At 39.9% G+C, this 27,095-nt stretch overlaps 2 protein-coding genes across 7 annotated transcripts in view; both read left to right on the forward strand.

Moving 5' to 3' along the window:
- Positions 1-11,344, forward strand: part of MAP3K1 (mitogen-activated protein kinase kinase kinase 1) — a 62,308-nt gene extending 50,964 nt beyond the window's left edge. For all 3 annotated transcript variants that reach the window (XM_072859561.1, XM_072859560.1, XM_072859562.1), the window contains exons 14-20: positions 51-1,329; positions 2,255-2,407; positions 3,785-3,947; positions 5,461-5,592; positions 6,587-6,729; positions 7,216-7,347; positions 8,687-11,344. In XM_072859561.1, coding sequence (XP_072715662.1) covers positions 51-1,329; positions 2,255-2,407; positions 3,785-3,947; positions 5,461-5,592; positions 6,587-6,729; positions 7,216-7,347; positions 8,687-8,836 — 2,152 coding nt within the window. In that variant the 3' untranslated portion in view covers positions 8,837-11,344. The remainder of the gene's footprint in view (positions 1-50; positions 1,330-2,254; positions 2,408-3,784; positions 3,948-5,460; positions 5,593-6,586; positions 6,730-7,215; positions 7,348-8,686) is intronic.
- A 3,627-nt stretch (positions 11,345-14,971) lies between these two features.
- On the forward strand, positions 14,972-26,896 carry SETD9 (SET domain containing 9). Of its 4 annotated transcripts, XM_072860736.1 has the most exons (8): positions 14,972-15,107; positions 15,911-16,103; positions 17,234-17,291; positions 18,047-18,170; positions 19,383-19,498; positions 19,733-19,900; positions 21,373-21,478; positions 23,622-26,896. In XM_072860736.1, exons 1-8 carry the CDS (start codon positions 15,022-15,024, stop codon positions 23,707-23,709), a joined length of 939 nt encoding a protein of 312 aa, XP_072716837.1. In that variant the 5' UTR covers positions 14,972-15,021; the 3' UTR covers positions 23,710-26,896. The 4 variants fall into 4 exon arrangements, with proteins under 4 accessions (XP_072716837.1, XP_072716836.1, XP_072716835.1 ...); XM_072860735.1 differs by lacking the exon at positions 17,234-17,291 and having other exon boundaries at positions 15,911-16,236; positions 23,622-26,887; XM_072860734.1 differs by lacking the exon at positions 17,234-17,291 and having other exon boundaries at positions 15,911-16,275; positions 23,622-26,882.
- Positions 26,897-27,095: the final 199 nt, after the last annotated feature.

Below are 27,095 nucleotides of genomic sequence, written 5' to 3' on the forward strand. Positions count from 1 at the left end.
TAGCTAACTAGAGCATATCAGTGTATAAAACACCTCTTTTCTTTTTTTAGGTATAAGAAACTTCTCTCCCTCTTAACTTTCACCTTGCAGTCAATTGACAATTCCCACTCAATGGTTGGTAAACTATCACGGAGAGTATTTTTGAGTGCAGCAAGAATGGTGGCAAGAGTGCCCCATGTTTTTGTAAAGCTGTTAGAAATGTTGAGTGTGACAAGCTCAACTCATTATGCAAGGATGCGTCGACGTCTGATGGCAATAGCAGATGAAATGGAAATTGCAGAAGCCATCCAGCTAGGCATGGAAGAAATGCAGTCTGGAGAATGTCGACATGAAGACTTTTTGCAGCTACCTGTACCAGATAACTCTCCAGAAGCTACAGAAAGTAATACTCCTAACAATACTGTCCAGTTATCAGGGAAAAGTGGGAAAGGTTTAAGTGATAAAAAACCGAGTGCCAGTCCAGAGGACATTTCTGAGACACTGGCTGGCCTTGCTGTGGGACTTCCTGTTTCATCAGTAGCCACTGAGCAACCAAAGCCAGCCATTCAAACAAAAGGAAAACCCCACAGCCAGTGTTTGAACTCTTCTCCCTCATCCAGTCATTCCCAGTCACTATTCCCAACGCTTCTGTCTCCTTCAAACCCGTCTGTACCAGCTGGCACTGTAACAGATATCTCTAAACTCAGACCTCAGGGATTTGTTCCCTGCAAAATCCCCTCACCTTCTCCTCAAACACAGCGGAAACTTTCTCTCCAATTTCAGAGAAACTGTTCTGAAAATAAAGAACCAGAGAAACTTTCTCCAGTTTTTACCCAAGCCAGGCCGTTGCCATCCAGTCACATACACAGGCCAAAGCCATCACGACCCACCCCAAGTCGTGTGAACAAGCAGGGAGAAACCTTAAAAACCAGTATGACCCTTGACCTGAATGATATTTCACAGTGTGATGGCAGTAGTAGTAGTAGTAGCAGTGCAGTTATACCAAGTGAAGAGACAGTGTTCACACCAGTAGATGAAAAATGTCGATTGGATGTTAATGCAGAGCTCAATTCCAGTATTGAGGACCTACTGGAGGCCTCCATGCCAATGAGTGATGGCACAGTTACATTCAAGTCTGAAGTTGCAGTACTTTCTCCTGAGCGAGCAGAAAATGATGATACTTACAAAGATGATGTAAATCATAATCAAAAATGCAAGGAAAAGATGGAAGCTGAAGAGGAGGAAGCTTTAGCTATTGCTATGGCAATGTCAGCGTCTCAAGATGCCCTGCCAATAATTCCCCAACTACAGGTCGAAAATGGTGAAGATATCATAATCATTCAACAGGATGTAAGTATACATACAGGAATTTAGCATCAATCTCAGTTGAGGTTCACTGAATTTATAACGCAGTGTTCTTATATTTCCAACGTTCTGTAAAACACAAAGGTACTCAATACCCTTTCCTAGGAGCTGGAGTATAAACAGTCTGCCAGTTGAGGGTGCTAACAGAATCCTTCCATGGTTATTAACAAGTTTAGAGAAGGTATTTGGAAGAGAAACATCATGTCATATACTAACCTTTAAAACGGCAAAGAAGGAAGTGTCAAGAGCGGGGAAACCAGGAAATGAGAACGAAGTTTTTAAGCAGGATTAGAACTGTACTGGGTCTTAATGTTGATTTACTTTGAAGGCAATTGTGCAAAACCAAACTGGTTTCTGAAAGAAAAGGCAGAGTTGGAAGAGATCTTGTTGTCAGCACATCTTGAGAGAGAATATGTGAGATACTTTAGAAGTCAGAAAAAAGATATTTGTTTGCAAATAGACAAAAGCACAAGAAATAAGAATAGAGAAAGGAGTATTACTTGTGATCCTTTGCGTGAGGTAACGACATGTGAAGCGTAAAATGGGAGAAATAAATTAAGTACAAAACAACATGATTTTGGTTGTGTTTACTACAGGTGCTAACTAAAACCTTAACTAGACTTGAGATGAAGAATAGAAAAAAAGTCTTACTCCTATTTGTGTCCATAAATCTTGCCTTTCACCTTCAGGTAGTAACATAGAGGAGGCTCTGTGTTCTTACATACAGTAGGAGTATGTGGATTACGGAATCCACTGTTCTAGTCTCAGTTGAAACATGTATAACATGCAGTACAAAGAACTGTAAGGGAGAGGAGAGGCATAAAAGCTTGGATATTTCATAACCTTCCAGAATGTCTGCGTTTTACATGCATGCTAGTAAATACAAAATTGATTTCAAATTTAATTGCAGACACCAGAAACCCTGCCTGGACATACCAAAGCAAAACACCATTACAGAGAAGATGCAGAATGGCTTAAAGGTCAGCAAATTGGTCTTGGAGCTTTCTCTTCCTGTTACCAAGCTCAAGACGTAGGAACAGGGACATTAATGGCCGTAAAACAGGTAAATACTTCAAATACTTCACTTTCTTGAATATATTGTGCTTGTTCTTCAATGTTTCTTTGGAATGTTAAATATAAAAGCTCTCTGCTCTCAGACTTTTGTGTTCCTTGCTTGTTCTGGTCCCGGTCATGTGGTCTCACATCATAAAAAGTCTTTATGTGCATGGTATTAACATAGTATTTTCAGTTTTTTTCACTTCTCCTTAAAAGGAAAAAAAATACCTTTTTTTATATGCCTGTTTTCTTTCATAGTTCTTCAAATGCATTTTGACTGTTATCAAGTTCATAAATAAGTGACAGAGTTAGGAATGGAGCCCAAATCACTTGATTGCAAATTAATTCCCTATTCGCAAGGTAGCTATTAAAAGTAGTTTCCCCTTACTTGTCAATATTTTTTTTTTCTAAAACAGTTTAAGTGCAGGAAATGTAGTTTAATATTTGTTTCCACTGATCCAACAGCCAACTTTGAGGCAAGTATTTTCAATATTTAAATTAATAGATACAGAAGTGTGACTGTGAAAAGAGGCCCAAATGCACATGCTTCACTCAAGATTTTTGAAGGTTCTAGATGTGAGTAGATCTTTCACACTTAAAGCGCTCTAGGTCTGAATCAGTGATACCAACATAGAGGCAATCTAGTCCTAACATTTTGTTATTAATTCTAGAATGAACTTATACCTATGGAATTGAGCAATTTCAAAACATTTAATCAGGGAAAGAAGATCTGTCATCAGCTATTCCTTCTTTGAAACTCTTGCTTGTGAAAGAGTAGGACTGTCCATGTAGTCTTTGAGGCTCCTCCTGGAGAGATTATGATGATTCTGATGCCCAGGGGAAATTCTCTGCAGCAATACCATTATTTCAGATTTAGTATGGATCAGAGCTGGGGTTGGCTCCAGTTCCATTACAGGACTTCTGATCTGCTTCCCGCCTGCCCGCAGCCCACTCTCCCACCCCCCGAATTTCTGGGATAAGAGGTTTAGTTATGAAACAGATAGTATGGTTAACCTGGTAAAAATCTTATAAATAACAACACTGTCAGAATCCCATTTCAGGCCTTATCTTTCTTCCTTTTCTTCAACATGTGGAAAAAAAAATTTCCTAGTTTAAGCAGAGGAGAGTGAAGAGGGAAGTTTCCCCACTCCGTATTTGGAGAGATTTTTGTTGGTATTTCTCCAGAAGATCACTCTTAATTTTCTATGACTGTCTCACATGAAGATATGTTCTCAGCTGAAGGGGCTTGAGATAAAAGAATAATTGCTATTTTGAGCTGGTGAAAAGGGATGGAAAACCATCCATTCTTGTTACTGTACTGAAGGGGGGAGTTACAGGACTGGTAATTATGTAAGGTAAGTCTGAATACCATATTTCAAAACAGGTGACATATGTCAGGAACACATCATCTGAGCAAGAAGAGGTAGTTGAAGCACTGAGAGAAGAAATAAGGATGATGAGTCATCTGAACCATCCTAACATTATTCGAATGTTGGGTGCTACATGTGAGAAGAGCAACTATAACCTCTTTATTGAATGGATGGCAGGTAAACAACTACTATGCCAAAGAAAATGAAAATATCAGTTGAATCTTGAACTCTGTAGTTTCATAACTGCATTTTCAATTACTTTAGTTTGCAAATTTGTATTTTCATTGCTCTTGGTAACAGTATAAAGGTCTACTTACAGAACAGTTTAAGTGGTCGTAGCAATATTCTTACCGGTGCATCTTTTTTTTGATTTGGAATTTTCCGTAACTGATCTGTCATACAGTTAAAGCAGTTGGAAGCCCTGAAAAAAATTCTACTACTTTTTCCTCAATTTCTGAACCTAAACGAGGAGCTAGAAACTTTGAGAGACAGGCATTTCAGCTGGAAATACATCAAACTTGCATTTTCAGTGTACCTGTGTAACTTTTAAGTTACTATTAAAAATAACTTTGCTAGAAAGTTTGGAATACCTGTCACTTGTTTTTGTCCCAAGCATTTTCATAAAAATTGTGTCGGGTGACACGCAAAGGCATTTAAGAACTTAAAGTAAATTTCGAATAATAGTAAGCAGGATGCTTTGGGAAGAACATGTTCAAATCTTAAATATATTAAGTGGTAATTTAGTAACAAATAGTGAAATCTTTTCATTATTGTATAAGGCAGGGACAAGAAAGTCTATATCCTTTTTTTTTAAAAGGAGCTTTATTAATTTTATTAATGGGATTATATGTTGTCGCCATCCAGTTACCAAAACTAGATTTGGTGTTTTATACATCCTCATTTCTTATAAAAGAAAGCATTGCACCTTAACTTACGTTCTTTGGCAGAAACCACATAGCAATACCAGAGTGCTAACAAGCAAAGCCCAAGTATGTGTTATTACAAGCAGTAGTGGAGAAAATATTTTCTCAAAATTAAGGGTGTTTAACTTTTTTTAAGTATAATTTTTCTGAAATAATATTATTTAGATAATGAAATGTCAGGAATTGTCTTTACCACATTCAAGCCCAAGTTACGTTACAATACTTTGAGAGGCACAATGGAAATCCAAAATCTTGAGGAGCTATATATCAATTTTGGAAAATAGAGAAAGATACTGCTTTTCCTTGCTTGTCCACTTGCTTCTGTATATTGGTAGTTGGATGGTAACAAAAGTAAATGAAGATTCTCTGAGGGAATGCTTACTGGAGGCTGTGCAAATCTATTGCCCCAAAGAAAGCTAGCGTTCTGCTGCTTAAATGTTAATGCAAAATGTGGATAAATACGTGTAGTTTTTTATCAGCAACAGTACATTGTACGCAATGGGACTTGTACGTTCTTTTAAGGAAGCATAAAATTATTAGGAAGCATGAAGACTTATGTCTTCAATGTGTACAGTTCCAGGTAGAAAGTAATTAAGTAACCAAGTATGTTACTTTTTGCCTATGAAACTTTTTTAATGGTTTGGGCGGGGGAGAAACGTAGTTATAAATTAGGAATACCAATCCAAGTTCCAATTCTAGGAGGCAGTGCTGCATTCTACTAATACAAAATATAAGTATTGATAAAAATTTTTTTTTTAATCTTCTAGGGGGCTCAGTTGCTCATTTGTTAAGTAAATATGGAGCCTTCAAAGAATCAGTTATTATTAATTACACAGAACAACTGTTACGTGGCCTTTCTTACCTCCATGAGAATCAGATAATCCATAGAGATGTTAAAGGTGAGAATTACTTAGAATGTCTTTTTAAAAAGGAATATTCAGAAAACAGCATCTATTTTGGCTTGACACCTACTGCTTCTCTGAAATACCATCTCAGGAGTGGTATTTCTATTGGGTTTGTCTGATCATTCTTAAGAACCTTCAATTAGTGAAATTAATCAGAATGTTCATAGCATGTGTGGGGATGTTTGCTGCCCATGCCGATAGTTTAGAAAAATTGGTTTTCTCCATTTGTTCAAATAAAATATGAAGTTGTCACATAGCTTTAAAGATTGCTGGTTAAATTAATGTAAACGTTTACACTGAAATGATAGTAAAATCTGTGAACAAGCCAAGATAAAGAGGTCAGGTTTCTAATGTATAGGAATATTGTGATGAGTTTTCTTCCTTCATCCTAATTGAACATAAATACAGTTGTACTGTTTGAGCAAAATGTGGACTTTATTGTCCACAGTCATACTAAATTTTTCCCCTTAATGTCACTATAGTTGTCCATGAACCGGAGAGATATCCAGATAAGTAGCAACATAGTGATGGCAAATATTTGTGTTTAATATTTCTCTGTAAAATAGGAAAACTTTCAATTGCTCTGCAGTTCTCTTCAAGACAACTCAAAGTTGCTTAAGGATGAAAGAAGTTTAAATTTCACAGGGAGCTGCAAGCAATGAAAACCTCCAGGGTTTTAGGTCACCATTTTCTCTCATTATTCCATCTCCAGGCATTGTTCCAGAATCCTGTGTTTGCCCTACTTTGAAAGTTTGATTGCTTCTCTAAATCTCTTGGGCAGCCTCAAGCTATGTGCAGTATCATTCAGGCATAACAGAAAAGTTACGTTATTAGACTTGGTCCTTGATTTTTAGATTTCCTTGATATTGGGGGTGGGGAACATCTCAACCTATTTATAGTTTTGAAATGGAGGGAGGAGGAATGTCTGTTCATCCTTTTGCCTTTAATAGAAAGCCAACTAGCAGTATTTTTATTATGCTGTTGACAGGTGCCAATTTGCTAATTGACAGCACAGGTCATAGATTAAGAATTGCTGATTTTGGAGCTGCAGCCAGGTTGGCATCAAAAGGAACTGGTGCTGGGGAGTTTCAGGGACAGTTGTTGGGAACTATTGCTTTTATGGCACCGGAGGTAAGAAACCAGTTTTAGAAGTTACTTCAAAAAGTTTGTTTGAAGTCTTTAAGCTAATTCATACAGCCAAATAACAGAAAATTGCTATAAATGCTTCAAATATGTTTTAAATGTACTTGTTCTAAAGAATAGGAGTGATTCCAACATGGCAATAATGACATTTCTTTCTCGCTGTCAAAGTTGTTTTAAGTAGTTTGTTACAAGATATATCTATCATAAGTATTGCTACTAAAGCCCAAATGACCATTTGGTCAAAACCTAACTATTGCAAAGTACTTTGCTTTGCCCCTTGATCAGGCATTTTATTTAGTAGCTCTCTACAGCTGTATAACTCTTACGGCATTTACATCACTGATCACTCTCGCAACCTGAAATGTTAATCAGAATGCACTTGGTTAATGATTTTTTTTTTTTTTTTTGCATCTAAATGACTTAGAGTTAAGAGACTTTGAAGCAGATAATCTGAGCTTTGGTCTGTCTGTCCAGGTTCTGAGAGGTCAGCAATATGGTAGGAGCTGTGATGTGTGGAGCGTTGGCTGTGTTGTTATAGAAATGGCTTGTGCTAAACCTCCCTGGAATGCAGAGAAACACTCCAATCATCTTGCTCTGATATTTAAGGTGAGGTATTTTGTTGCTACCAATATGCTACAAAAGACACCGACTGATTTCATATAAGCAATGTGAATTTAAGAAGAGTATACAAGTAGTAGGGGTTGTTGCAATAGCTCCTCTTTATATTGGAGCTGTTAGTACAAAATCAATACTTATACCAACATAAACATACTTGCTTGTTCAAAAAAAAAAAGGCTACCAACACAATAATGTGCAGAAAAAGCTCTATTCTAAAATATAAGTACGTAGTGTAACAGGCTAAAAAAAACTTGGGAACAGAGTTATCTTGACTCCAGGCAGAAGATTAGGATTTGAACTCTTTCTTACAATCCTGTAAAATACGGGAGCAAAAGAAGTTTTTCTACCATAAAACATTTATGTGTGTGTTCATATTTCATAGTGGGGAATGTCCTTTGGTAAAAACCTCATGTTCCAAGTTCAGATTTTCCTGAAAGATATTTACCATTATGCCATGCTATATATGAATATTGCCACTCCCTTTTCTAGGTCATCCATTTTGGCATTCATGTTTCTTACTAAAATCAATTAGGTATATTTAATTCTAAAAGTCTACTTGAACTGTAGGCATGAATGAAGCAAATACTGCCGCAAGTGAAGAAAGTGATTATTAGCATTTTCACTAGCCTGAGCGAAGAATGTGTTTCCACAAAACAGAACTAGCACAGCAGTATTCAAATATGTTCTAATTAAGTACAAATTACTTGTGATAAGAGATATAATTGTTTTGGTTCTGTGTCTGTGTGAATCTGGTGGTGCCACTCTAGTGTTCTCAATCATCTTGCTTAATCTGATCTAGAGAAGACAAAAAATTTAATTTGGTTAGGAGTGATCTGTGTCTGAGAGATTGTCCTTTGGGGTGGTAGCAGAAATACAGTAAAGACAATGCAAGAGAACATACCCAGCTTAATGTATCATAACGTAACATTGCTCAGCTTAATATATCTCCACTTTGGCTTATGCCAGTTGACAGTGATGGCAACTAGTAGACTAAAGAATACCCGTATGTATGGCATAAGAGCTTTTCTTATGGCCTGCTCAACAAATGGTCACTGCAGAATCTTGCTGTAAGAAGAAAATTTAGAGAAAAGTGCAGGGAGAGAGGCAGGCTGTGAAAGGCAGTAGGCATAAGGGCATCTTAAGACCACTTTATAAAATGGAAGCAGTAATGTAATCTTCAAACTGCAGTAGGAAATATGCTAAGTGGAGAAAAGCTCATAAATATAACTTGTCAGCTGAAAATGATCAGTTTGTGGAAGGTTTTTGGGGTAGGAGGGCGGGGCTTAAGAATCACTGACTTCTAAAAAGTTATCTTCCTTTTGTTCAGATTGCTAGTGCAACTACTGCTCCATCAATCCCTACGCATCTGTCTCCTGGCTTGAAAGATGTGACTCTTCGGTGTTTAGAACTTCAACCTCAGGACAGACCCCCATCAAGGGAGCTGCTGAAACACCCAGTCTTCCGTACTACATGGTAGCTACTAATGTATAAGGCTGATATACTGAAGAAGATGCTACTGAATATACAATAACTGTCCTGCAATGCAGTTAAGCACAGCAAATTGTATTATTCTCCTGGCCTTAATGATAGATACATCAAGGACTTAAGGCTAGTGGAGGACCCTACCTAAGTATGTGATTGACAAATCGAGATCTTTACCTAAGCTCAGTATGCAACTTTTCACAACTTGTGCAGAGATTTGTAAACTGTGCCTTTTCAAACATCTGGCTCTATGTGAACACAAAAGCATTCTTCCTTAAATCTGCATGATTATTTAGCAGATAAGTGATTTTTATTTTATTTGGAGCACTTTTTCAGCAATATTAGCAGCTGAGGGGCTCAGGATCTATTTTAATATAGCAATCACTGTTCCATTTCACATCATGTAGGTGTAAGCAGAGGGTTCTGCAGTTAGTCAGTTTTCAGCACTGGTTAAAAGGAAGTTCTGTATCTGTCCCTTTTAATTACACAAAGTTCTCTGAGTAACAAATCCAAATGTTGATGGATACTTAAAAAACACTTTGCCTTCCTTAAAGTAAGAGCAGGCAGTTGTGGTTCACTGTGCGTTTACTGCTGGCCATGTAATTTCTTTTGAAATTAAAGTTTGTTTTCATTGTATTTTTAACTTTCAGGGAAAGGGGATCTTTTAAAATAGTCTTTAGAAAAAGATGCAAGCTGTGTCATGGAACATCTTGCTGACACAAGAGTTGTAAAAACAGATTTGCTGGAAATCTGGAATAAAATAAAATGCCACCTTCAACAAGACAGTGTTGAAGGCTCTGATAGTACAGGTTATTTAAAAAAAAAAAAAAAAAAAAAAAAAACAGAAAAACCAAGATTGTTCTGCATAAAACAACTTAGTCTGAATCATGCTAAAAGTTGTTGAGCCTTCTCTTCATATAGTAGTTTCTTCTGGCAAATCATGTAGAGAAGTTTCATGTTGAAGGCTGCAAACCCAGCTCCCGTTAAACTCTATAGGAGACTTTGTCCTGTACTTCAGTGGGAGCAAGTGACAACTATGAGCGAATCTCATTCTTTGTGCAACAAAACTGAGGTCACATTCTCTACTGATAAGAAGTTTTACCTGCTGTTTTCCTTCTGCCGTACATCATCTATTTACCATAGCCATTAGTGATAATTTAATTTGAAAATGTTAAAAATATTACCGTAAGAAAGGTATTTATTTTAACAAGAAACAAACTTGGACTTGAAAAGCAAGATAAAGTAAAATGTGAAGTAAAGCTTCACTTGTAGGGCAAAACTTGTGGTTTTTAGCAAGTGTGGTTTTTTTAAAACAAGTTTTTAAAATTATTTTAAAGGCAGGCTTTTAGATTCTGATGCATGTAATTCTGAAGGAAAATGGCAGCTTTTCTTTTGCTTTTTTTTAAGCGGGGGGATATTTTTAAATCAAGTACTGATTGTGTTTAATCCATTTGGAAAAAAAAATACTGTTCATGTTTTAACTCTTCAGAAGCCAGTTGGATTGTTGGACTGAAATAGAATTGGTTATTTTCAAAGACTCAGGACAAACTAAATAAGCTATAGTACATTAAAAATGTACAATACAAATTGGAAGTAAAACACCTTAAAGATAAGTTTACAGGAATGATAGTGCTCATACTAATAAAAAAAGCAGTGTCATTAGTTGTGAATGTGTTTCTTTTGGAGATTTTACATTCCTTTGTTTTGGAAGATTGGCAGACTTTGAAGAGTTAAAAAGATAATACCGAAATGTGAAGTTTGGTAGCTCTAACTGTTTTGTACTTGACTTTTTTTTTTGACCACTTTAGAATTTCTCATTCTAATAAGATTGTTTCCAAGTCTTTCTTATGTGCAAGCTTTAAAGGATGCACTCTTGCCAATTCATGTACTGGAAGATCAGTTGTCAGATTAATACTGTTTCTGGCAGAAATGTAAACTGTATAAACTGATGAACCTCAGCTAATCAGTATTACTTTGTAGATCACCATGCCTACCACATTTCAAACTCAAACTGCCTCTAGGTGTCCAAATGCATTTGTTTGAGTTTGTTTGCATTTCCCTCAGCTTGCTGGTAATTGTGGTGTTTTTAAAATGCAGATGTGATGTAATATTCTTATTTTCTTTGGATCAAAGCTGGACTGAAAATTGTATTGTGTAATTATTTTTTGTGTTCTTAATGTTATTTGGTACTTAAGTTGTAAATAACGTCTACTGCTGTTTATTCCAGTTTCTACTACCTCAGGTGTCCTATAGAGTTTCTTCTACCAAAGTTCACTTTCACAATGAAATTATATTTGCTATGTGACTGATTCCTAAGACTTCCAGGGCTTAAGGGCTAACTTCTATTAGCACCTTACTGTGCAGGCAAATTTTACAGAAATCTCTGGGTTAAGAAATTTGGCTTCATTGTATCCTTTGTTATTTTAAATATATCAAGATATTTTAATTAAAAGTTTTTACCCCATTGAACCAATTTTATATAGTATAATTTGTACCTATTTTGGTGTTTTTTGTCTTTATAGTAAATAAAAGTTTTTGAACAAATTTTGTCCTTTGCTTATTGTAATGTAAACACGTTACTGATGTGGATAAAATATTTCTGGTACACTTCACTGTTTATACACAATTTCATATTCATCACTCGATATATCAAGACTTAGTTTCTAATATTAAATGACACATGAGTATTGGCTGATATATGTATATCTTAGGTGTATCAGTAAAGAATGCTTAGATAAAGGGCAGCAACAAACAGTAAATTTTTTTTAATTGTTAGTAAAGGTAGGAACTTCTTTTATGACAACAGTGTATCTATGAATCTCACTTGCTTATGCCCTTAGATCAAACATTAAATGTCTAAATTTTGCATTACTGCAAAGGTAACTATTAATTACAAAGTCAGGTGAGCTGATTTGGTTAGATCAGTTCTGGGGCCATTGAGGTATATCTTGGAAGTTAATCTACTATTTTATGTTTTCAGTGAAATGATTCTGTTGCTTGTGATTTAAGTAGCAACCATAAGCCTTTCCTTATTCAGGCAATCTGAATATGTATTGCAAAGCTAGGGCTTGTTTCAGTTGCTTGTCTTTCTCCTGATTTTTTGTTATTTTTAAAATTAATCTATTTTTGATAGTTGAAAATTAAGCTCAAGTGTTCTGTAGTCTTTTTTGTGGCTAGTAAATTCTACATTTTGAAGGATCACTCTCTTTGTAGTCTCCATTACTTATGTGACTTTCTGCAAATAGAGATGAGCATATCAATTCACCAGCAAAAACTGGCAGCAGAAATCTTCAGAGAAATTCTAACATCTGATTTTTAAGATCGAAAAAATGTACTAACTGAAATGTTGAGAAGGAAAATATGACAAGGATTAAATAAAAGATAAATTGAGTGTAACATACCTTCCATTATTTGATTTACTATAGAACTCCTGAATCTTCCAGTACTGTGTGGTAATTATAATGTTGCAGCCTCCTTTTTGGCAAGAAGGTATGGCAGAGATCACCTGTCCCCAGCAGTTGGCAGTAAATGTCAGACACCTACTTATAGAACCAAATGTCTTCATTTGCAAAGGGCATGTTCAGTTCTTCCACAGGCAAATAGTAAGCTATGCCCATTTTGATTTCTCTGGTGGGAATAACACTACATTCCGTGTTCTACGTGATGGTCATAGGTTGAAGTCTGACCGTGTGTTTCATCTTTGCAAGTCCTCACTGAAAGGTAGCAATTGCTTCCAGAACATGTTGAGTGTCACAAGGATCATGTATTTCCTCCTCTTCATCTGAGTGGGCAACTCGTATGCGTGGCTGTTCTGACCTGCCTCTGCCCGCCTTCCAAGACACTGTATTTCCCTTACTAACTTTTCTCTCATTGCTTAGTCTTCCTTGCTGAGCTGAATCACGAATGTCACAGTCGTGCTTTTAAGAGCCACAATATGCATATATTGTGGCAAATGTGCACGTTGTTTTCTTGTTATGGCACACAGCTGCTGAAATCCAGAATTTAAGTTGCGAATCGAGACCTTTCTTCCCTGTCATTACCAAGAAAGTCCAGAAGATGGCAAGAAAGCATTTTGAGACAGCCACTGTGCCATTTCCTTTTGTTTCCCTCAATTATTTCAGTTTGTAATATATCATCACTCAGTTCCTGTTCTCGGGAAAGATGTGCAAGGCCAACAATAGAATTAAAGTGAATATGGAGTAAATCAAGAAGCAATTTATAAATATTTGCAAGGCTCTGAGACAGGAAGTTAATTGTGCTTGTTTCATTGCTTTGGTGGGCCTGCCTCGCACAATCCTGACCTCCTGGCAAGAGTTCCGGTCTAGACATAGGAGTGTAAGCCTTGACAGTGGTTTGAGGTTTGGTGTATCTGTTCACCCCAAAACAAATTCTCAAACACTAGCTCCATATGGTTATTTTTTAAACTAGTTTCCTAAGAAAGTAAGATACATGCTGTAATATTCAGTCTAATTTTCCCAGTAACTTTCTACTTCATTGGCGGATTTTAACTAAAACTGACGATAAGGAGCAGCATCCAAAGATACGTTTTATGAAAGTAGGTACCCAGGCAGAGATAACAGTAGCTGAGGAGCGGATAACATTACCCTTATCTTGATATCTCTTAATGATTTGTAATGAATTGTTTGGGGGCCTTTGTTAATTTTTGAAGATCAATTGCTGAGCGATTGTTTTCTTCACTAGATTTTGTTGTTGTTGTTGTTTATTTTACAGATAATTAATGGTAGAATATGGCACCAAAAGAGCTTATGCCCCCACCCCACATGCACTCAAGTTGTAAATGCTCATTATTTGTAATATATCTCTCCTGTCTGGCTTGTTAGATTTGCAGTAAATGCTGCAGACTGCTTCACACCAGTGAGCGGGCTGCACCTTTCAAGCTGCAGTCGCTTATGAAGCTACAAATACAACTCTTGTCTCCTTGTCACCAAGGCAAATACTAGTCAAAAGTGTGAACGGAAATGTAAGAGGTTTCAGCTCTGGGCTATTGATCCACTCCTTTTATGATGTCGATTGAGGCACTAACAGTCTTCAGAGTCACTAGAGTCAGGCACAGGATAATTTTGGAAAGGTGATCTGACAGTGCTGGGATTGCTCCTGCATGCAGAATTGTCAAGGAGGTGGGGTTCAACCGCTGCTTCTAGATAATTTTTAAATCTCCTTTTGGTATCAGATCTTGCCTTTAAACACAGAAGGGGCATGCAACATTATTTAGATAGAGGGAGAGGTACATATTACCAATATTTACATATATAAGTGTGCAGCCATGGGACATTAGCCTTCTTCTCCAGTACCTGCAGCTCTCCCTTTTTGGGTGCAAATATACCATGCCTTTATACTACCTATGGTTAACCAGCTCTTCATATGCTGCCAGCTGTTGAAGAACAGGGAGCCCCAGCTCCACTTGAGTCCAGTTTCACCGATGAACAACTCTCTGCATTAAAAAGTTTCTCATGTTGCTTGCAAGCTGCCTTCTCTCCTTAGCTGTGCAAAAGCTGCTCCCTGCCCAGCTGTAAGTCGTGCAGGACAGGCCAATCCATCCATATTATGCCAGGGATCCTTCCCCAGGCAGTGACAAGATGGTGCCTCAGATGCCTGGTCAGCCTGAGGAAACCCCCTCAGGTCAGTCCGTTCTGAGGGCTGACTTGTACTTTGCCTTACTTTGTTTAAACATCTATGCTTTTTCCATTATCAATTTTAAGTTTAAAACTCAACTTTTTAAAAATTAAGAAAAAAATCAACGCTGAAAAATTTGGATTGCAATTACGCCTTCATGTGTGTTAAGCGCACAGCGATGTTACATTAAGTTGGTATCTGCTGCTTAAAAATGTACAATATTTATACCTCTAAGTGATGTTTGAGCTCATGGGTGCGGTATTGCCTGTTATGACAGCTCCCGGGGCGCCGAGCGCCGGCCGGGCCCCGCTTTTGGGCCGCTCCGGGCCTAGGCCCTAAGGCCCCGGAGCGGCCCAAAGCCGGGGCCCGGCCGGCGCTCGGCGCCCCGCGCCCTGCTCGCCTCCCACGGGCCAATGGCAGCTCCGTAACGCAAATACGTCCGCGCGTCCGGAGCGGGGATTGGCTGAGGCGGTTGCGCGGGCGCGGCTCGAGCGAAGGCGGTGCCCAGGGCGGTGGTGAGGGAGCGGGCGCAGGTCGCCCGCCGCCATGCTGCGAGCCCTGCAGCGGCGGTGGAACGCCTACAAGTACCGCTTCGTGCCCTGGGTGGCCCTCAACCTCCGCCGCAAGCGCAGGTGAGGCGGAGGGGCAGGTCCTGGGCGCCACCGGGCAGCGGCGAGGCCGCCTGGGGGGAGAACCGCCCCGTCGCTCTTTCTGCCGCCCGGCAGGGTGAGGTGGCGGCGGCCGGTGCCGCCTGGCGGGTTTCCCGCAGGGTTTTTGGGCTTCGAGTAGCTGGTGGAGCTGGGTGAGAGCTCCCCTCTGGGGGCGAGGAGCTGCCGTGGCCGAGAGCTCGCTCCCCCCTTTTGGGGATTGACCGGGGGTGCCGCAGGAGCTAACTCGGGTTTTTCACCGGGAGGTGGCTGCTTTGCGAGGGTGGTTCAGCCTTGTGTGTCACTTCGCTGGCGTGGAGCTCTAACACTTGGATACTTTAAAATGGTATTTAACGTTAAAACTAGGTAGAGAGGTTTTTCTTTTTTTCGTTAAGATGTGTTTGCCTTCTTTTTAAAGGTAAAAGTGCTTGAATTTAAATGAGTACGACATTGTTATAAGTAGCATAAATTAAAATCTCCCTAGTCAGCATAGTATTTGTCCTCGCCTCATTTAAAGTGTAATGAACTATATATTTTTATAAACTTTGGTAATCAAATATATTTGACTTTTGGTATGTTTGTCACTGAGAGCTCAGTGGGGTTTAACCTGCTTGCCTTGCTGTAAATACACAGATGACAGTTTTATAGTAGGACAGATATGAAAGAATATTCTTTAGAGTTTGGGTTTGTTTGAAACAACAATGCACGTAAGTTGGTGCTGTAAAATGGCTCTTCTGTATTTTATTTAGGAAAAATGTAATCATCTAAAATACTTTTTTTCTTTACAGGACCCTCCGATATGTTCCCGAAAGCTCCCAAGACAAAATTATCTCTGATGAAGACGTCTTGGAGACACTACTGAAAATATTTAAAGCTCTGTTCATAAATGACTTCAGTAGACAAGCACATATTTTGGCTTTACTTCCAGAAATCAAATGTAAATATCTGGAATTACCGACTGTTGAGCAGAAGCAATCAAAAGTAAATTCATGGAACCATCAGAGTCAACATGTGTTTAGTCCAGAGGAAGTTCTGTTTAATACACTAGGGTTCAGTATTACTCGAGACCGAAGTTCCCTGGTGTCTGCTGGAACTGGAGTCTTTGTTACCAAAGGTTTTGTACCAAAAGGAATGGTTGTATCTATGTATCCTGGTAATGGAATGTTCTTTTTTCTGGTTAAGTTAGATGTGATTTCTAACCACCTAATTATAGAATGCCAAAGTTCTACGCTAATTTTTATTTTATGGGTTGTATTTCTGCCATTCCTTAACAAAATCACAAGTTATGGTGAATGAGAATATTTCTGTATAAACTGACTAGAGTTCTTTTGGAAATAAGTACAGCAATACTGGGGGTGGGTAATTTTGTTTATAAAAACCTTTCGGTACTCAAAGTCTGATTTTTTTTTTTTTCAGCTGCTAGAAAAGTTGTTCCAGATTCTTTAAACACAAATGCATGGGAGCAATTTCAAGTAGATTAACAATACAGTTTAATTCTTTGGGGTTTCTGTTTTGGATAAGGATCTGAAAAATGAGGTTTTGAGATCTCCACACAGATCAGCAGACAAGAGTATGAACTTTTTCAAAGCACAAAAATAACAAATTGGAGAATGGAAATAAACCCTTTATTTAGTGGAACTCTCTTCCATAAAGTATTTTTGGAAAATCAGCGCTTCTCTGTTCCTCCTCTTCATTTCTTGGAACTGTATTTGCTTACTTTTCTTAAAAAGATTTGTAATTCTGTCAGTATGGCCAAGCTAGGACAGCTCTGCTGAAATGCTCTGGATTTGTTTTCAGTTTCATCTGTCAACAGAATCATCCCCTGCAGGCAGTCTCTAGCTTGTGCCAGGGTTGCAGGATTGGGACCACTCCAAGCGTTGGGCAGCAGAGCATGTTTTGCCATGCCAAAGCAGGAGTGTCTGGCCGTTACCATTGACTGGTAAACAGACTAATTGTCAAATGAAAACCACAGGGAATGAGCCTGCAACCTTGCAGCTCGCTTCAAATTTCAGGCACATACTAAATGTGAGTGTAGGTTCATTGAGAGTCTCCACTAGCAGCTCATCTAGCAAAACAAGAGGATGAGCTGTTGAAATGCCTTTCTTTTTCAGGGGTGTGAAGGAAACAGCAGGGCTGCTGGCTGGGGAAGGGACCCTGTGGAGAGAGCAGGTCAGTGCTCTCCTGCCTGTTTGGCAGTGAGTGCAGCCTGCTGGTGGGGCCTTAGCCTAGCCCAATCACGAGCTGCAATGCAGGATTTCTGCAGAGAGTTGCTGAAGATGTAGCGGGTGTAAGGAATGCAGGACTGCAATGTCATGAAAAATTGCGAGCCAGTCTGCTGTGACTTTTCTGTGCTTGGAACCCAGGGCAGGTTAAATCCCGTCCACAGATTTGGGAAACAGTCTGCTGAAATGAATTTGTCTGTTCTTGGTTTGGCATTTTCCCTCTCCTGTACCAAACAAAATCCCTGATTAGGGTGGTGGAAGGGGGTGTTTCAGGTTCTTTGCTGTCTGTGTGTGTGCTTTTCAGAGAGTCCTGACACAGTAGTAACAAAACAGGTTAGTATCTTCAGCTGCGCTTTCCTGAACAAAAGTTACTTGATGTTTTCCTCTCTGAAGCTGGCCAGTTGGCTGTGATGCTTTATCTACCTTGCACATGGATACTAGACACAGGCCTTCTCTTTAATGATTTCCTTTAATGGCTTCTCTCTTTGGAATATCTCCGCTCATGCAGATATTTTTTGCATCCCACAGAGATGCGTCTAAAAGCTTGTAGGTTTACAAGTGTTAATGTCATTAACTGAGAGTTCTCTCCTACCCCCTCTGTATCCTTTGAGTTTCTGTGGGAAGGGGACTGGGTGATATCATAAGCCCACTCTGACAGTTTACTTATTTTCTTCTGAAATAATCGTATCTGTCTTGCAACAGGTACAGTATACAGAAAGCATGAGCCCATCTTTTTCCAGTCCCTTGGCAATCCCTTTATTTTTAGGTGCATAGATGGCGTCCTTATTGATGGGAACGATAAAGGAATATCAAGATCAGTGTACAGGTAAGCAGTCAAAAGACATAGGGGATTGTCACTCAACTGATTTAAAATGGTGAGATACTAATAGTCTCGGTTCCCTGTTGTCTTACCCTAAACTGAGTTATATTTGAGTATCATCCACTTACGTGTATCTCGTAATGCAAACAACACAGGGGTAAGAGCTGCTGGATGTGATCTGTTATGTACTTGTGTCTTCCTCTGTAACGCCAACGAGATGCATTTTGATATACAGATACTGTTTTCCTGTAAAGAAAATAGTTTTAATGGGAGCAGGATGTAGCATAAAAATTTTTATATGTTCCTGCGCTGTTATTCAAATCTGCTTAGTGGATTTAAAAAAAAAAAAAAACAAAACAAAAAACCAAAAACCTCTCTGTGGGCTTGCTAATACCAGAAGGGTGAATCTGGTAACTCTGGCTCCGGTCTACAGATGAGCACTTAAGAAGGGAGCAGTAATTTTTTTATTATTGTTGTTGTTGTTGTTATTATTATTATTATCTCACGTTGGAAGGGACCCATAAGGATCATCGAGTCCAACTCCTTGCTCCTTACAGACTACCTAAAACTAAACCATATGACTAAGAACGTCATCCAGATGCGCCTTGAACTCTGACAGGCTTGGTGCCTTGACCACTTCATGAAGAATCTTTTCCTAATGTCCAGCCTGAACTTCCCCTGACGCAGCTAGCCTGGACTGTTGTAGCTTACCTTAAAATATAATTTTTAGCAACTTGTGTTTAAATATAACATGAAAAGAGAATAAAATTAATAACAAGCAGAATGATCTAAAATAATACCTAATTTGAATACTAATACCTACTAATACCAGATTTTAATTCCGGGAATGAGTTTGAAGTTGATATTGTAATGAGCCTTCACATCTTTAGAAGTGAACAAGATGTGTTGACACTTCTGTAATGGTAACATTTGATGTTGATTTCTGGAATTGTACTTGATGGTTTTGTGCGGGTTCTTCCACCAGAGTCTGAAAGACACCACACACTAGTGGGAGGTTTAAATGTACTTTTTAAAGTATCATCAAGGTGGTGGTCCATGCACACACCCCTCCACCCCAGTGTTGTCCTGTCTCCCAGGTGGGTTGGACAGCTGTAACTTCATCCAGTGACTTTAGCCAGCCATTTCTACAGGAGGAAGGACAGATAACCTGTTAAGTGAAGGAGCAGCGATTCACGTTAACGCTGTCGGTCATTTCAGGTCTTGCAGCAGGAGAGATCAACTTGGCCCATTTCATATGAGCGATGAGAGCTGGCTCACAGCTGCCCTGCAAAACCCACTGGCGGTGGGACAGTATGTCAACAACTGCTCCCATGGTAAGTTGCCAGGTAAATTTTCCAGGCTTGAGTCTGTCTGTATGGATATAAATTATTTTGGAGGTGACACAGAGAATCAGATACTTATCTTGGGGGACAATAGTGCTGTTTAAAACAAGATAAGCACTTATGGGATAAAGAGTTTCTGAGGCCTTTTGTGAAAGCTGGGTGTTAGAATCCTTCAGTGCAGCAACGCTTCACATGTCCTTGTGCTTTTCTCACTGACTCTCCCAGATCCCCCAGTCTCCCTCTTGGTATTCAGAATGAAAGGCATACATCCCAAAATGTGGGATGGTGGGAAAGGATATCTGGCAAAGAACCGCTGGGCTGAGGCAGGACACAGAGTTGCAGATCAAGTTCCCCAGTACGGTTCCAGCATGCTTCATGAGAAAACTATACACGGTGACGTACAGTTTGAACTATAATACTCTTTTCAGACTTCCTTACGTTTATGTGCAAAACCTAGGAAACTGTTGGTATGATCTAGCTGTTGGACATGAGGAGGGGAACTATATATATTCTTTCTCACACAGTATGTGTTGGTCTTAAGGTTTGGGGGAATAAATAACTCATGGGAATGGTTGTGAGATACAGAAAGTTGAATTGCTACCATACCTAGCTTCTAAGTGGCTTTCAGAGCCTGCATTATACTAAAGATACCCTGCCTCCAAGTAGTATCCAGAAAGGTTGCTGGAGTAGCAAACCACGTATTGACTGGCACGGAGACAAAGGGCTGTCCCATTAAACTGTTTCTTCCAGGTCCAATGTCCATGTAAAGAAAATGCCTTTCTGCTGGACAGATGGTGATTTTCTCCCTGGCTGTATTTATGACATATTTGGCCACCAGGAAAATTTTTTTCAAGACTTTTTTTTAACTGTAAAAGCAAATATTGTATATTAACAACATCTAGCAATGCTGTAAGCTACCCCTGGCACTATGCAAGTTGTGCCCCTTCATGTACATGTTGATAATGATAGAATCACAGAATAGTTTGGGTTGGAAGGGACCTTTAAAGGGCATCTAGTCCAACACCCCTGCAGTGAGCAGGGACATCTTAAACTAGATCAGGTTGCTCAGAGCCCTGTCCAACCTGACCTTGAATGTGTCCAGGGATGGGGCATCTACCACCTCTCTGGGAAACCTGTTCCAGTGTTTCATCACCCTCATTGTAAAAAATTGCTTCCTTATATCTAGTCTAAATCTACCCTCTTTTAGTTTAAAACCATTACTCCTTGTCCTATCGCAGCAGGTCCTGATAAAAAGTCTGTCCCTGTCTTTCTCATAAGCCTCCCTTTAAGTATTGAAAGGCCGCAGTAAGGCCTCCCTGGAGCCTTCTCTTCTCCAGGCTGAACAACCCCAACTCTCTCAGCCTTTCCTCATAGGAGAGGTGTTCCAGCCCCCTGATCATTTTTGTGGCCCTCCTCTGGACCCGCTCCAACAGGTCCATGTCTTTCCTGTGCTGAGGGCTGCAGAGCTGGACGCAGTACTCCAGGTGGGGTCTCACCAGAGCAGAGGAGAGGGGCAGAACCACCTCCCTCGACCTGCTGGCCATGCTTCTTTTGATGCAGCCCAGGATATGGTTGGCTTTCTGGGCTGCGAGCACACATTGCTGGCTCATGCCCAGCTCTTCATCAGGTCATCCTGTTCAATGCAATAAGGATGAATTAAAGCTCCTATAGTGGGTTGTGTATCTCTTGTGTAAATGCAAAACAGGACTTCAGAGGAGTGTAGTAGCTCCCAATAGAGGCATGATTTCCAGGTTTGATGAAGCATCTGGTACTTTTGCAGCAGTACGTTTGATATTTTTACGCATCTCTAAACCCTATCTAAGATTTTCAGAGTATCATAGAGACTTCTTTTTTCTTACTTCTAGAAAAAGCAGCCAATGTGTGTTACCAGGAGTTTGATGTGCCCGGATATTTTCCAGTAGAACTGAAACAGTATCTTCCAAACATCGTCTACAGCCATGACATAGAGAGGTTAGCAGCGAATCAAAGAGCTTATAGATTTGCATGATACAAAGCATACTGTATGTGTAAAAAAAAAAAAAAAAACAACAAAACAAAAAAACAAAAACCAAAAAAAACCCCAAAAAAACCCAACAAAAACAAACATGGTTGAAGAGTAATATTCCATATGAAGATGAATTACACAAAAGTGTGCACCTGTATGGAAGAGTTAGCTCTTCAAATAGACTAATTCTCAGTGATTTTTCAAGACTATTTCTTTTTGTTCCTTTTTCCACATCTTCACAAATGAGATCAGCATAGCTCTGAAGATACAGTTTTACAAGCAGTGATTACACTATAATGTGATTCTTCTGAATCCCATAAAGCACTAGTTATATTTTCCTTGTATTACACTACTGAGGTTTTTCAGTATGTATTTCAAATGTAGGTAGCAACCCTTAACCAATCGAAGCCCTTCTAAGGTAGTTGAGATTTAGGCTTCTTACTCTCCTGTTCTGCATGTCTTCTGCTTATGTGAGGAGTAAGCAGATGAATTTGCTAGAAGAAACCTAAAATTAATGTGTATTGAGACAAGTGAAGTACTATGCAGTATAAAGGCATGTGACTTTTAGTAACACTACACAATTACAACATCCTCATTATGACCTGAAAATCCACCTCTTTTAGAAATGAAAACACGTAGAAACCTTTCTCAGATTTTTGTTTGGAAATGTGGGAAAAGTGACAATTAGATTAATATGTACAAGGAGCAATATGGACAACAAGGACAGACAGTATGTCTGGAAGTGAGTGTCCTGTACTGGGATGTACTCAAGAATAACTTTGAAGCTGTGAGAAAGTAAGTTGTAGTGTTGGTCCTGATTTTAACACACCAAAGACTGGTGCAGTTGCTTCCTTCAGGAACCAAATAATCCTCTTCATCTAGAGGATGTATAAGGATTTTGGAGCAGATCATCTAGACTTTTAATGTAATTCTGGAGCTATTTTAAAACTCTGAATTTTGGTTGGAGAAAGTTATGGTGCATATCGGAAAAGCAGCTTTTTTGATTAGACTTAGACTTTGTTGAGGCAAGGTTAAAAATGCACTTGTAATCTGCAGATAAATAAATAAATAAATGCTAATAAAATAAGCGGTAAGACTGAACTCTCAGAAAGCCTGGATGCTGTACTTGAAGTGTGAAAACGCAGTGAGCAGAGGTAAGCTATGGGACCATTTCAGGAAGGGGGAATTTTGCTCTCTTCCTTGGAATCTGTCCAAGAAAATACAGTGTTTCAGCCATCAGTTCTCCCAGTGTACAGCCACAGGACAAAAGATTCCATTGCTTCTAGCTGCTTGTTTTGATAGTGATATTTACAGTGCTGACAACATAGGTAATCTGGTTTCTAAATCTTTTTCTGTCTTGTAAAAGAATTCTTAGTACTTGTTTACCTTTTTGTTGTTGTTGTTTGATTTGTTTCAAAATGGCCTCACACTAAATTTCTTAGTAGTGGGGACTGTTTGGGTTGATGCTGTTCTTCACTTGCACGTTCATCAGAAGAATGTGCTCTCCTTCCTAGAATAGATACTTCAGCTTTAGGGCGTGGTCATTTACTTAAAGGAAGTTCAGGGTGTGGGTTCTTAAATCTCTCTGTAAGAAAACTGTTTGCCAGTCACTGATTTCAGCTTGGGGTTTATGGAGAATTCAGCCATCATCGTAGATTGCAGCAGGTCTCTGATGCCGTTCAGAGCTGTCTTTCTGGATGTTGTTTGGCTGAGAGTGGGTTTAGCCAACTAGCACCTGTGCGTAGGTGTGTCTAGAGGAATGATTCCTGCTCCATGAACTTTGCTGTAACTTCTCCTCCTGTCTGTATAAGTGTCTTTTTCTCTGTCTTGACTAATTCTTTTAATTTCTGAATAAATGTGTGAGGGAAAACATCATTTGCATCCCCACATAGGCTGTGCTTTTTTTGGTAATTATATTGGTTTTGTTTATATTTGCTATCTGTATTTCATTGTTGTTTTTCCAGGCTCCCTGGCCTGCATTATGCATATTACTTCCAAAAGCAATCTAGACAGAGCCATTGTTTTAGCTCCTTGCCATGAAGAATTTAAAAAATTCAAAGGGAAATATAATTGTTCACTTCCACATGTTTTGCTTTTCCTTTTTTACAGCCACCTGAGGTGTGTAGTGCTTGTCACTCTCAGAGACATCAAGCAAGGAGAAGAACTTTTTTCTAATTACTACACTGTTGTCAGCTGAATTAATAGATTCAAGACTGAAGAAATCTGTGTCATTAAAAAACTTCCTGTGTATGTACTTCAAGCTTCATGAGCATTTTTACATAACAGAGTGCTGTAGCTTTACCATTTAGAAAGCAAGCTGCAGGCTTGTATTTCCCTGAAAATACTCCACATTTGATGCAGAGGTGAAGGTTTAACCATTTACATCATTAGCTTCTCACCTGTCTGCTGTTGTTGGTATTATTGCTTATTGGTGTTTGACTGTCCATACAATAGCTCATAAAATAAAAACCTACGTTCTGGACATGTCATTTAATCTTCTCGTTTGCACAGTTGTCTGTTACTGTGGCTCAGTTCTAATATTTGGCCATTTCACTTCTCATGCTTACAATGGACACAATTTGTAAAAATGACTTCCCTCTCATGAACTACTCCTCAGATAATCCTCATAGTTCATGGCAATTACTAGTTCTTGTTCTGGTTTTCTTGGAGTTAGTCCCTTTGGTATCTGCTTCCTTTTAGAAAGTATTTCAGTGTAGCCAGTTGCCCAGATCTTTTATGAAGCCAGTTTTGGAACAGGGCTAATAGGCACTTCAGATGTGCCTGCATGGTGTGCTGTCATCAAGAGGCCAACTGGAGCCACTGGCTTTAGCTGTGCCTGTCTTGAGGTAGGAGGAAAGACGGTATGTATTTTGAAGCCCTGTCCAATCCTAGTTTCAGTGGTTCAGTTAAAGTTTCCTGGCATGTGGCAACTTTCATAGCTTTTATTCTCCAACTTTCATAGCTTTTGTTCTCAGAGAGACAACTTCATGTTGCTGCGTAGCTGGAGGAAATAATGCCAACCAAGTGTGCTGTGTTATTTTCTTTTAATGAGTTACTGGCATAAACAGAGCCAGCCATTCCCACATTAATTCTTGCTGCTGTCTGCAAACTGCCAACAAGAGACAGCTTGTCAGTCTTTTGGTCTGGCTGGGAAAGAAGAATCATCCCAGTATTGACTGCAAATGTCCAAGCAAGCCTCCCAATGAATTTGTGGTTGACATAAGCTCATGAGAACGGAGGAGCTGGGAAATGGTGTGTTCTAACAAATCTGGTAGTGGTTGGGGCAGCCAGGGTGCCCTGCTTAGCTACAGAAGCACCTAGTCTCCTTTTCAGAATGCAAAGCGTTTTGGTGTCTGTGTTACTTGGTCTCCTTCCAAGCCTGAACCTTGTCTTTCATGTTCATCTGGAAGTCCTTCTCCACCAGACAAGGCTGACTTTTTCAGGAAGATTTAAATAGCAGAGCTATGAGATAGTGGCATGTGGCTCAGCATGGGTTGTACAAGTTTTATGAAGATGCTGGGGAAAACTTCTAGTGACAGTCCTTGTGTCTTCACTGTGTGGTAACAGATTGGAGCAGGCAGTGATCTCCAGTCTACTGAAGAGGACGCTCATCCTCCATCACTCTGAGGATCCCTTCTCTCCTGAGCTGGGCCTTCTCCCCAGCTCTCACTGGGAGGAGGTTATTGGGCATCTCTTGATCTCTGAAGAGAAGGCTGGTTGTCAGGGCGCCTGCAGTGTTGCTTAGCTCAGCAGGTCAGGGTTTATGGGTAGGTGCGGAATACTAGTCTCAGCATGACAGAAAGGGCAGGTGCTGTTCATGTTCTCCAGGCTGAGATGCTGTCATGAGAGGGCATAGATTACTTCAGCTGTCTCATTATACGCTTGTTAATACTTTTTAAATGACCGGATTTCAAAGTATACTGCTGTCCGACGACCATCGAACTTAGGTTTACAACTCATTTATTGAGAAGGGTTTGCTTTACTGTACTTGCTGCGTCCTGGATGTGAATGTTGCATGGTAGTGGAGGATTGCAGTGCTGAAGTGCAGGCTGCCTATCAGTAATGGAGTACGTGGGACTGGCTTCTCCTTGCTGAAGTACTGAAACCTGACAGCCTGCTTCAGGGACTGCTCATACACAAGGGAAAGCAAGACCTGGCCTGCAGCTGGCAGCAGCAATTGATTTCTGTCTGCTGGTGGCTATAGGAAGCCAAAAAGTGGCAGAAGGAGGAGGAGGAGGTGCAGTCAGGTGGACTTCTGAGCAAGAAGCGGCACAACATGGGAAATGAGCAGGAGAAAGGAAAATGGACGAGTAGAAATAATGGTCCAGTAAAGCGCTACAGCCTGTGAAAGGGCTTCAGGTATATCAGACTTTTCCGTGTCGTCTTTAGATTCCCATCTCTTCGTTAAAGGTGAAAGTCATTCTAATTCCCTGTGTGCCCATTCGTTACCACCAGTGCCTGAGAGGAGGATGCGTTCTGATGTTATTTCAGATATAATGTGCAATCTGCTAATAACCCAGTAAAATCCTCTATGCAATCTGTTTATGGTTTGTTAATAATAACAAATTATTCATTACAGTAAGTACAATTGTGCTCTTGAAAGATGATTTGCCTGGGTGATTTTCATTGGAATTCCCTAAAAATAGGGACTTACCTGGCTAACTCTGCCTCTATATGCCTGTACACTTAGTGGTAGAAGGAAAGGAAAATCAAACTAAAATTTAAGGTAGTTTCAACTACTGACAGGCCAGATCTGCAAAGTCCTTCTCCCACATGCGGACCCATAGTCTGCATGTGTTAAAATACTTTACTAATTCAGGAGAGAATTTGTATGTTTAAATCTGTTGCCAGCTGTGACATGCTGGCTGCGATCCTCGGTGAGGATCACCAGCTGTCTTGGGCCTGGCTGGGATGGAGCTAACTTTCCCTGCAGCAGCCCTCATAGTGCTGTGCTTTGTATGGGTAGCTAGAAGAGTGCTGGTAACACCAGCGTTTTGGCTACTGCTGAGCAGTGCCCGCACAGCATCAAGGCTGTCTCTCCAACCTCCTTGCCCCCAAAGGCCAGTAGGCTGGGAGTAGGAAAGAGGTTGGGAGGGGACATAGCCAGAACAGCTGTCCCAGGCTGACAAAAGAGATATTCCATACTGTATGATGTCATGCTCAGCAATAAAACCTAAGAGAAAGGAGGAGGGGAGGGGGCATTTGTTATTAAGGTGTTCATCTTCTGGACTAGCCACTATGCATACTGAGGCCCTGCTTCCCAGGAAGTGGCTGGACAGCACCTGCTGATGGGAAGTGGAGAATAAATCTGTGTTTTCCTTCGCTTCTGCACAGCCTTTGCTTTTCCTTTATTAAACTGCCTTTATCTTGACCCACGAGTTCTTTTTCATCTTATTTTCTCACCACTCTGTCCTGCTGAGGAGGGAGTGATGGAGCCGCTTGGTGGGCACCTGGCATCCAGCCAGGGTCAACCCACCACACCAACATAAGAGCAAAACCAGGATTGTGTAGGGAAAATGGGAAGGTTTGCCACTGCATGGAGAGTTTTAGGCTTATTTTTCCTGGATTTGTCTGAACTCCTTA

The sequence above is a fragment of the Ciconia boyciana genome, chromosome 4 (genome assembly GCF_034638445.1).
Source record: "Ciconia boyciana chromosome 4, ASM3463844v1, whole genome shotgun sequence".
NCBI lineage: Eukaryota > Metazoa > Chordata > Aves > Ciconiiformes > Ciconiidae > Ciconia > Ciconia boyciana.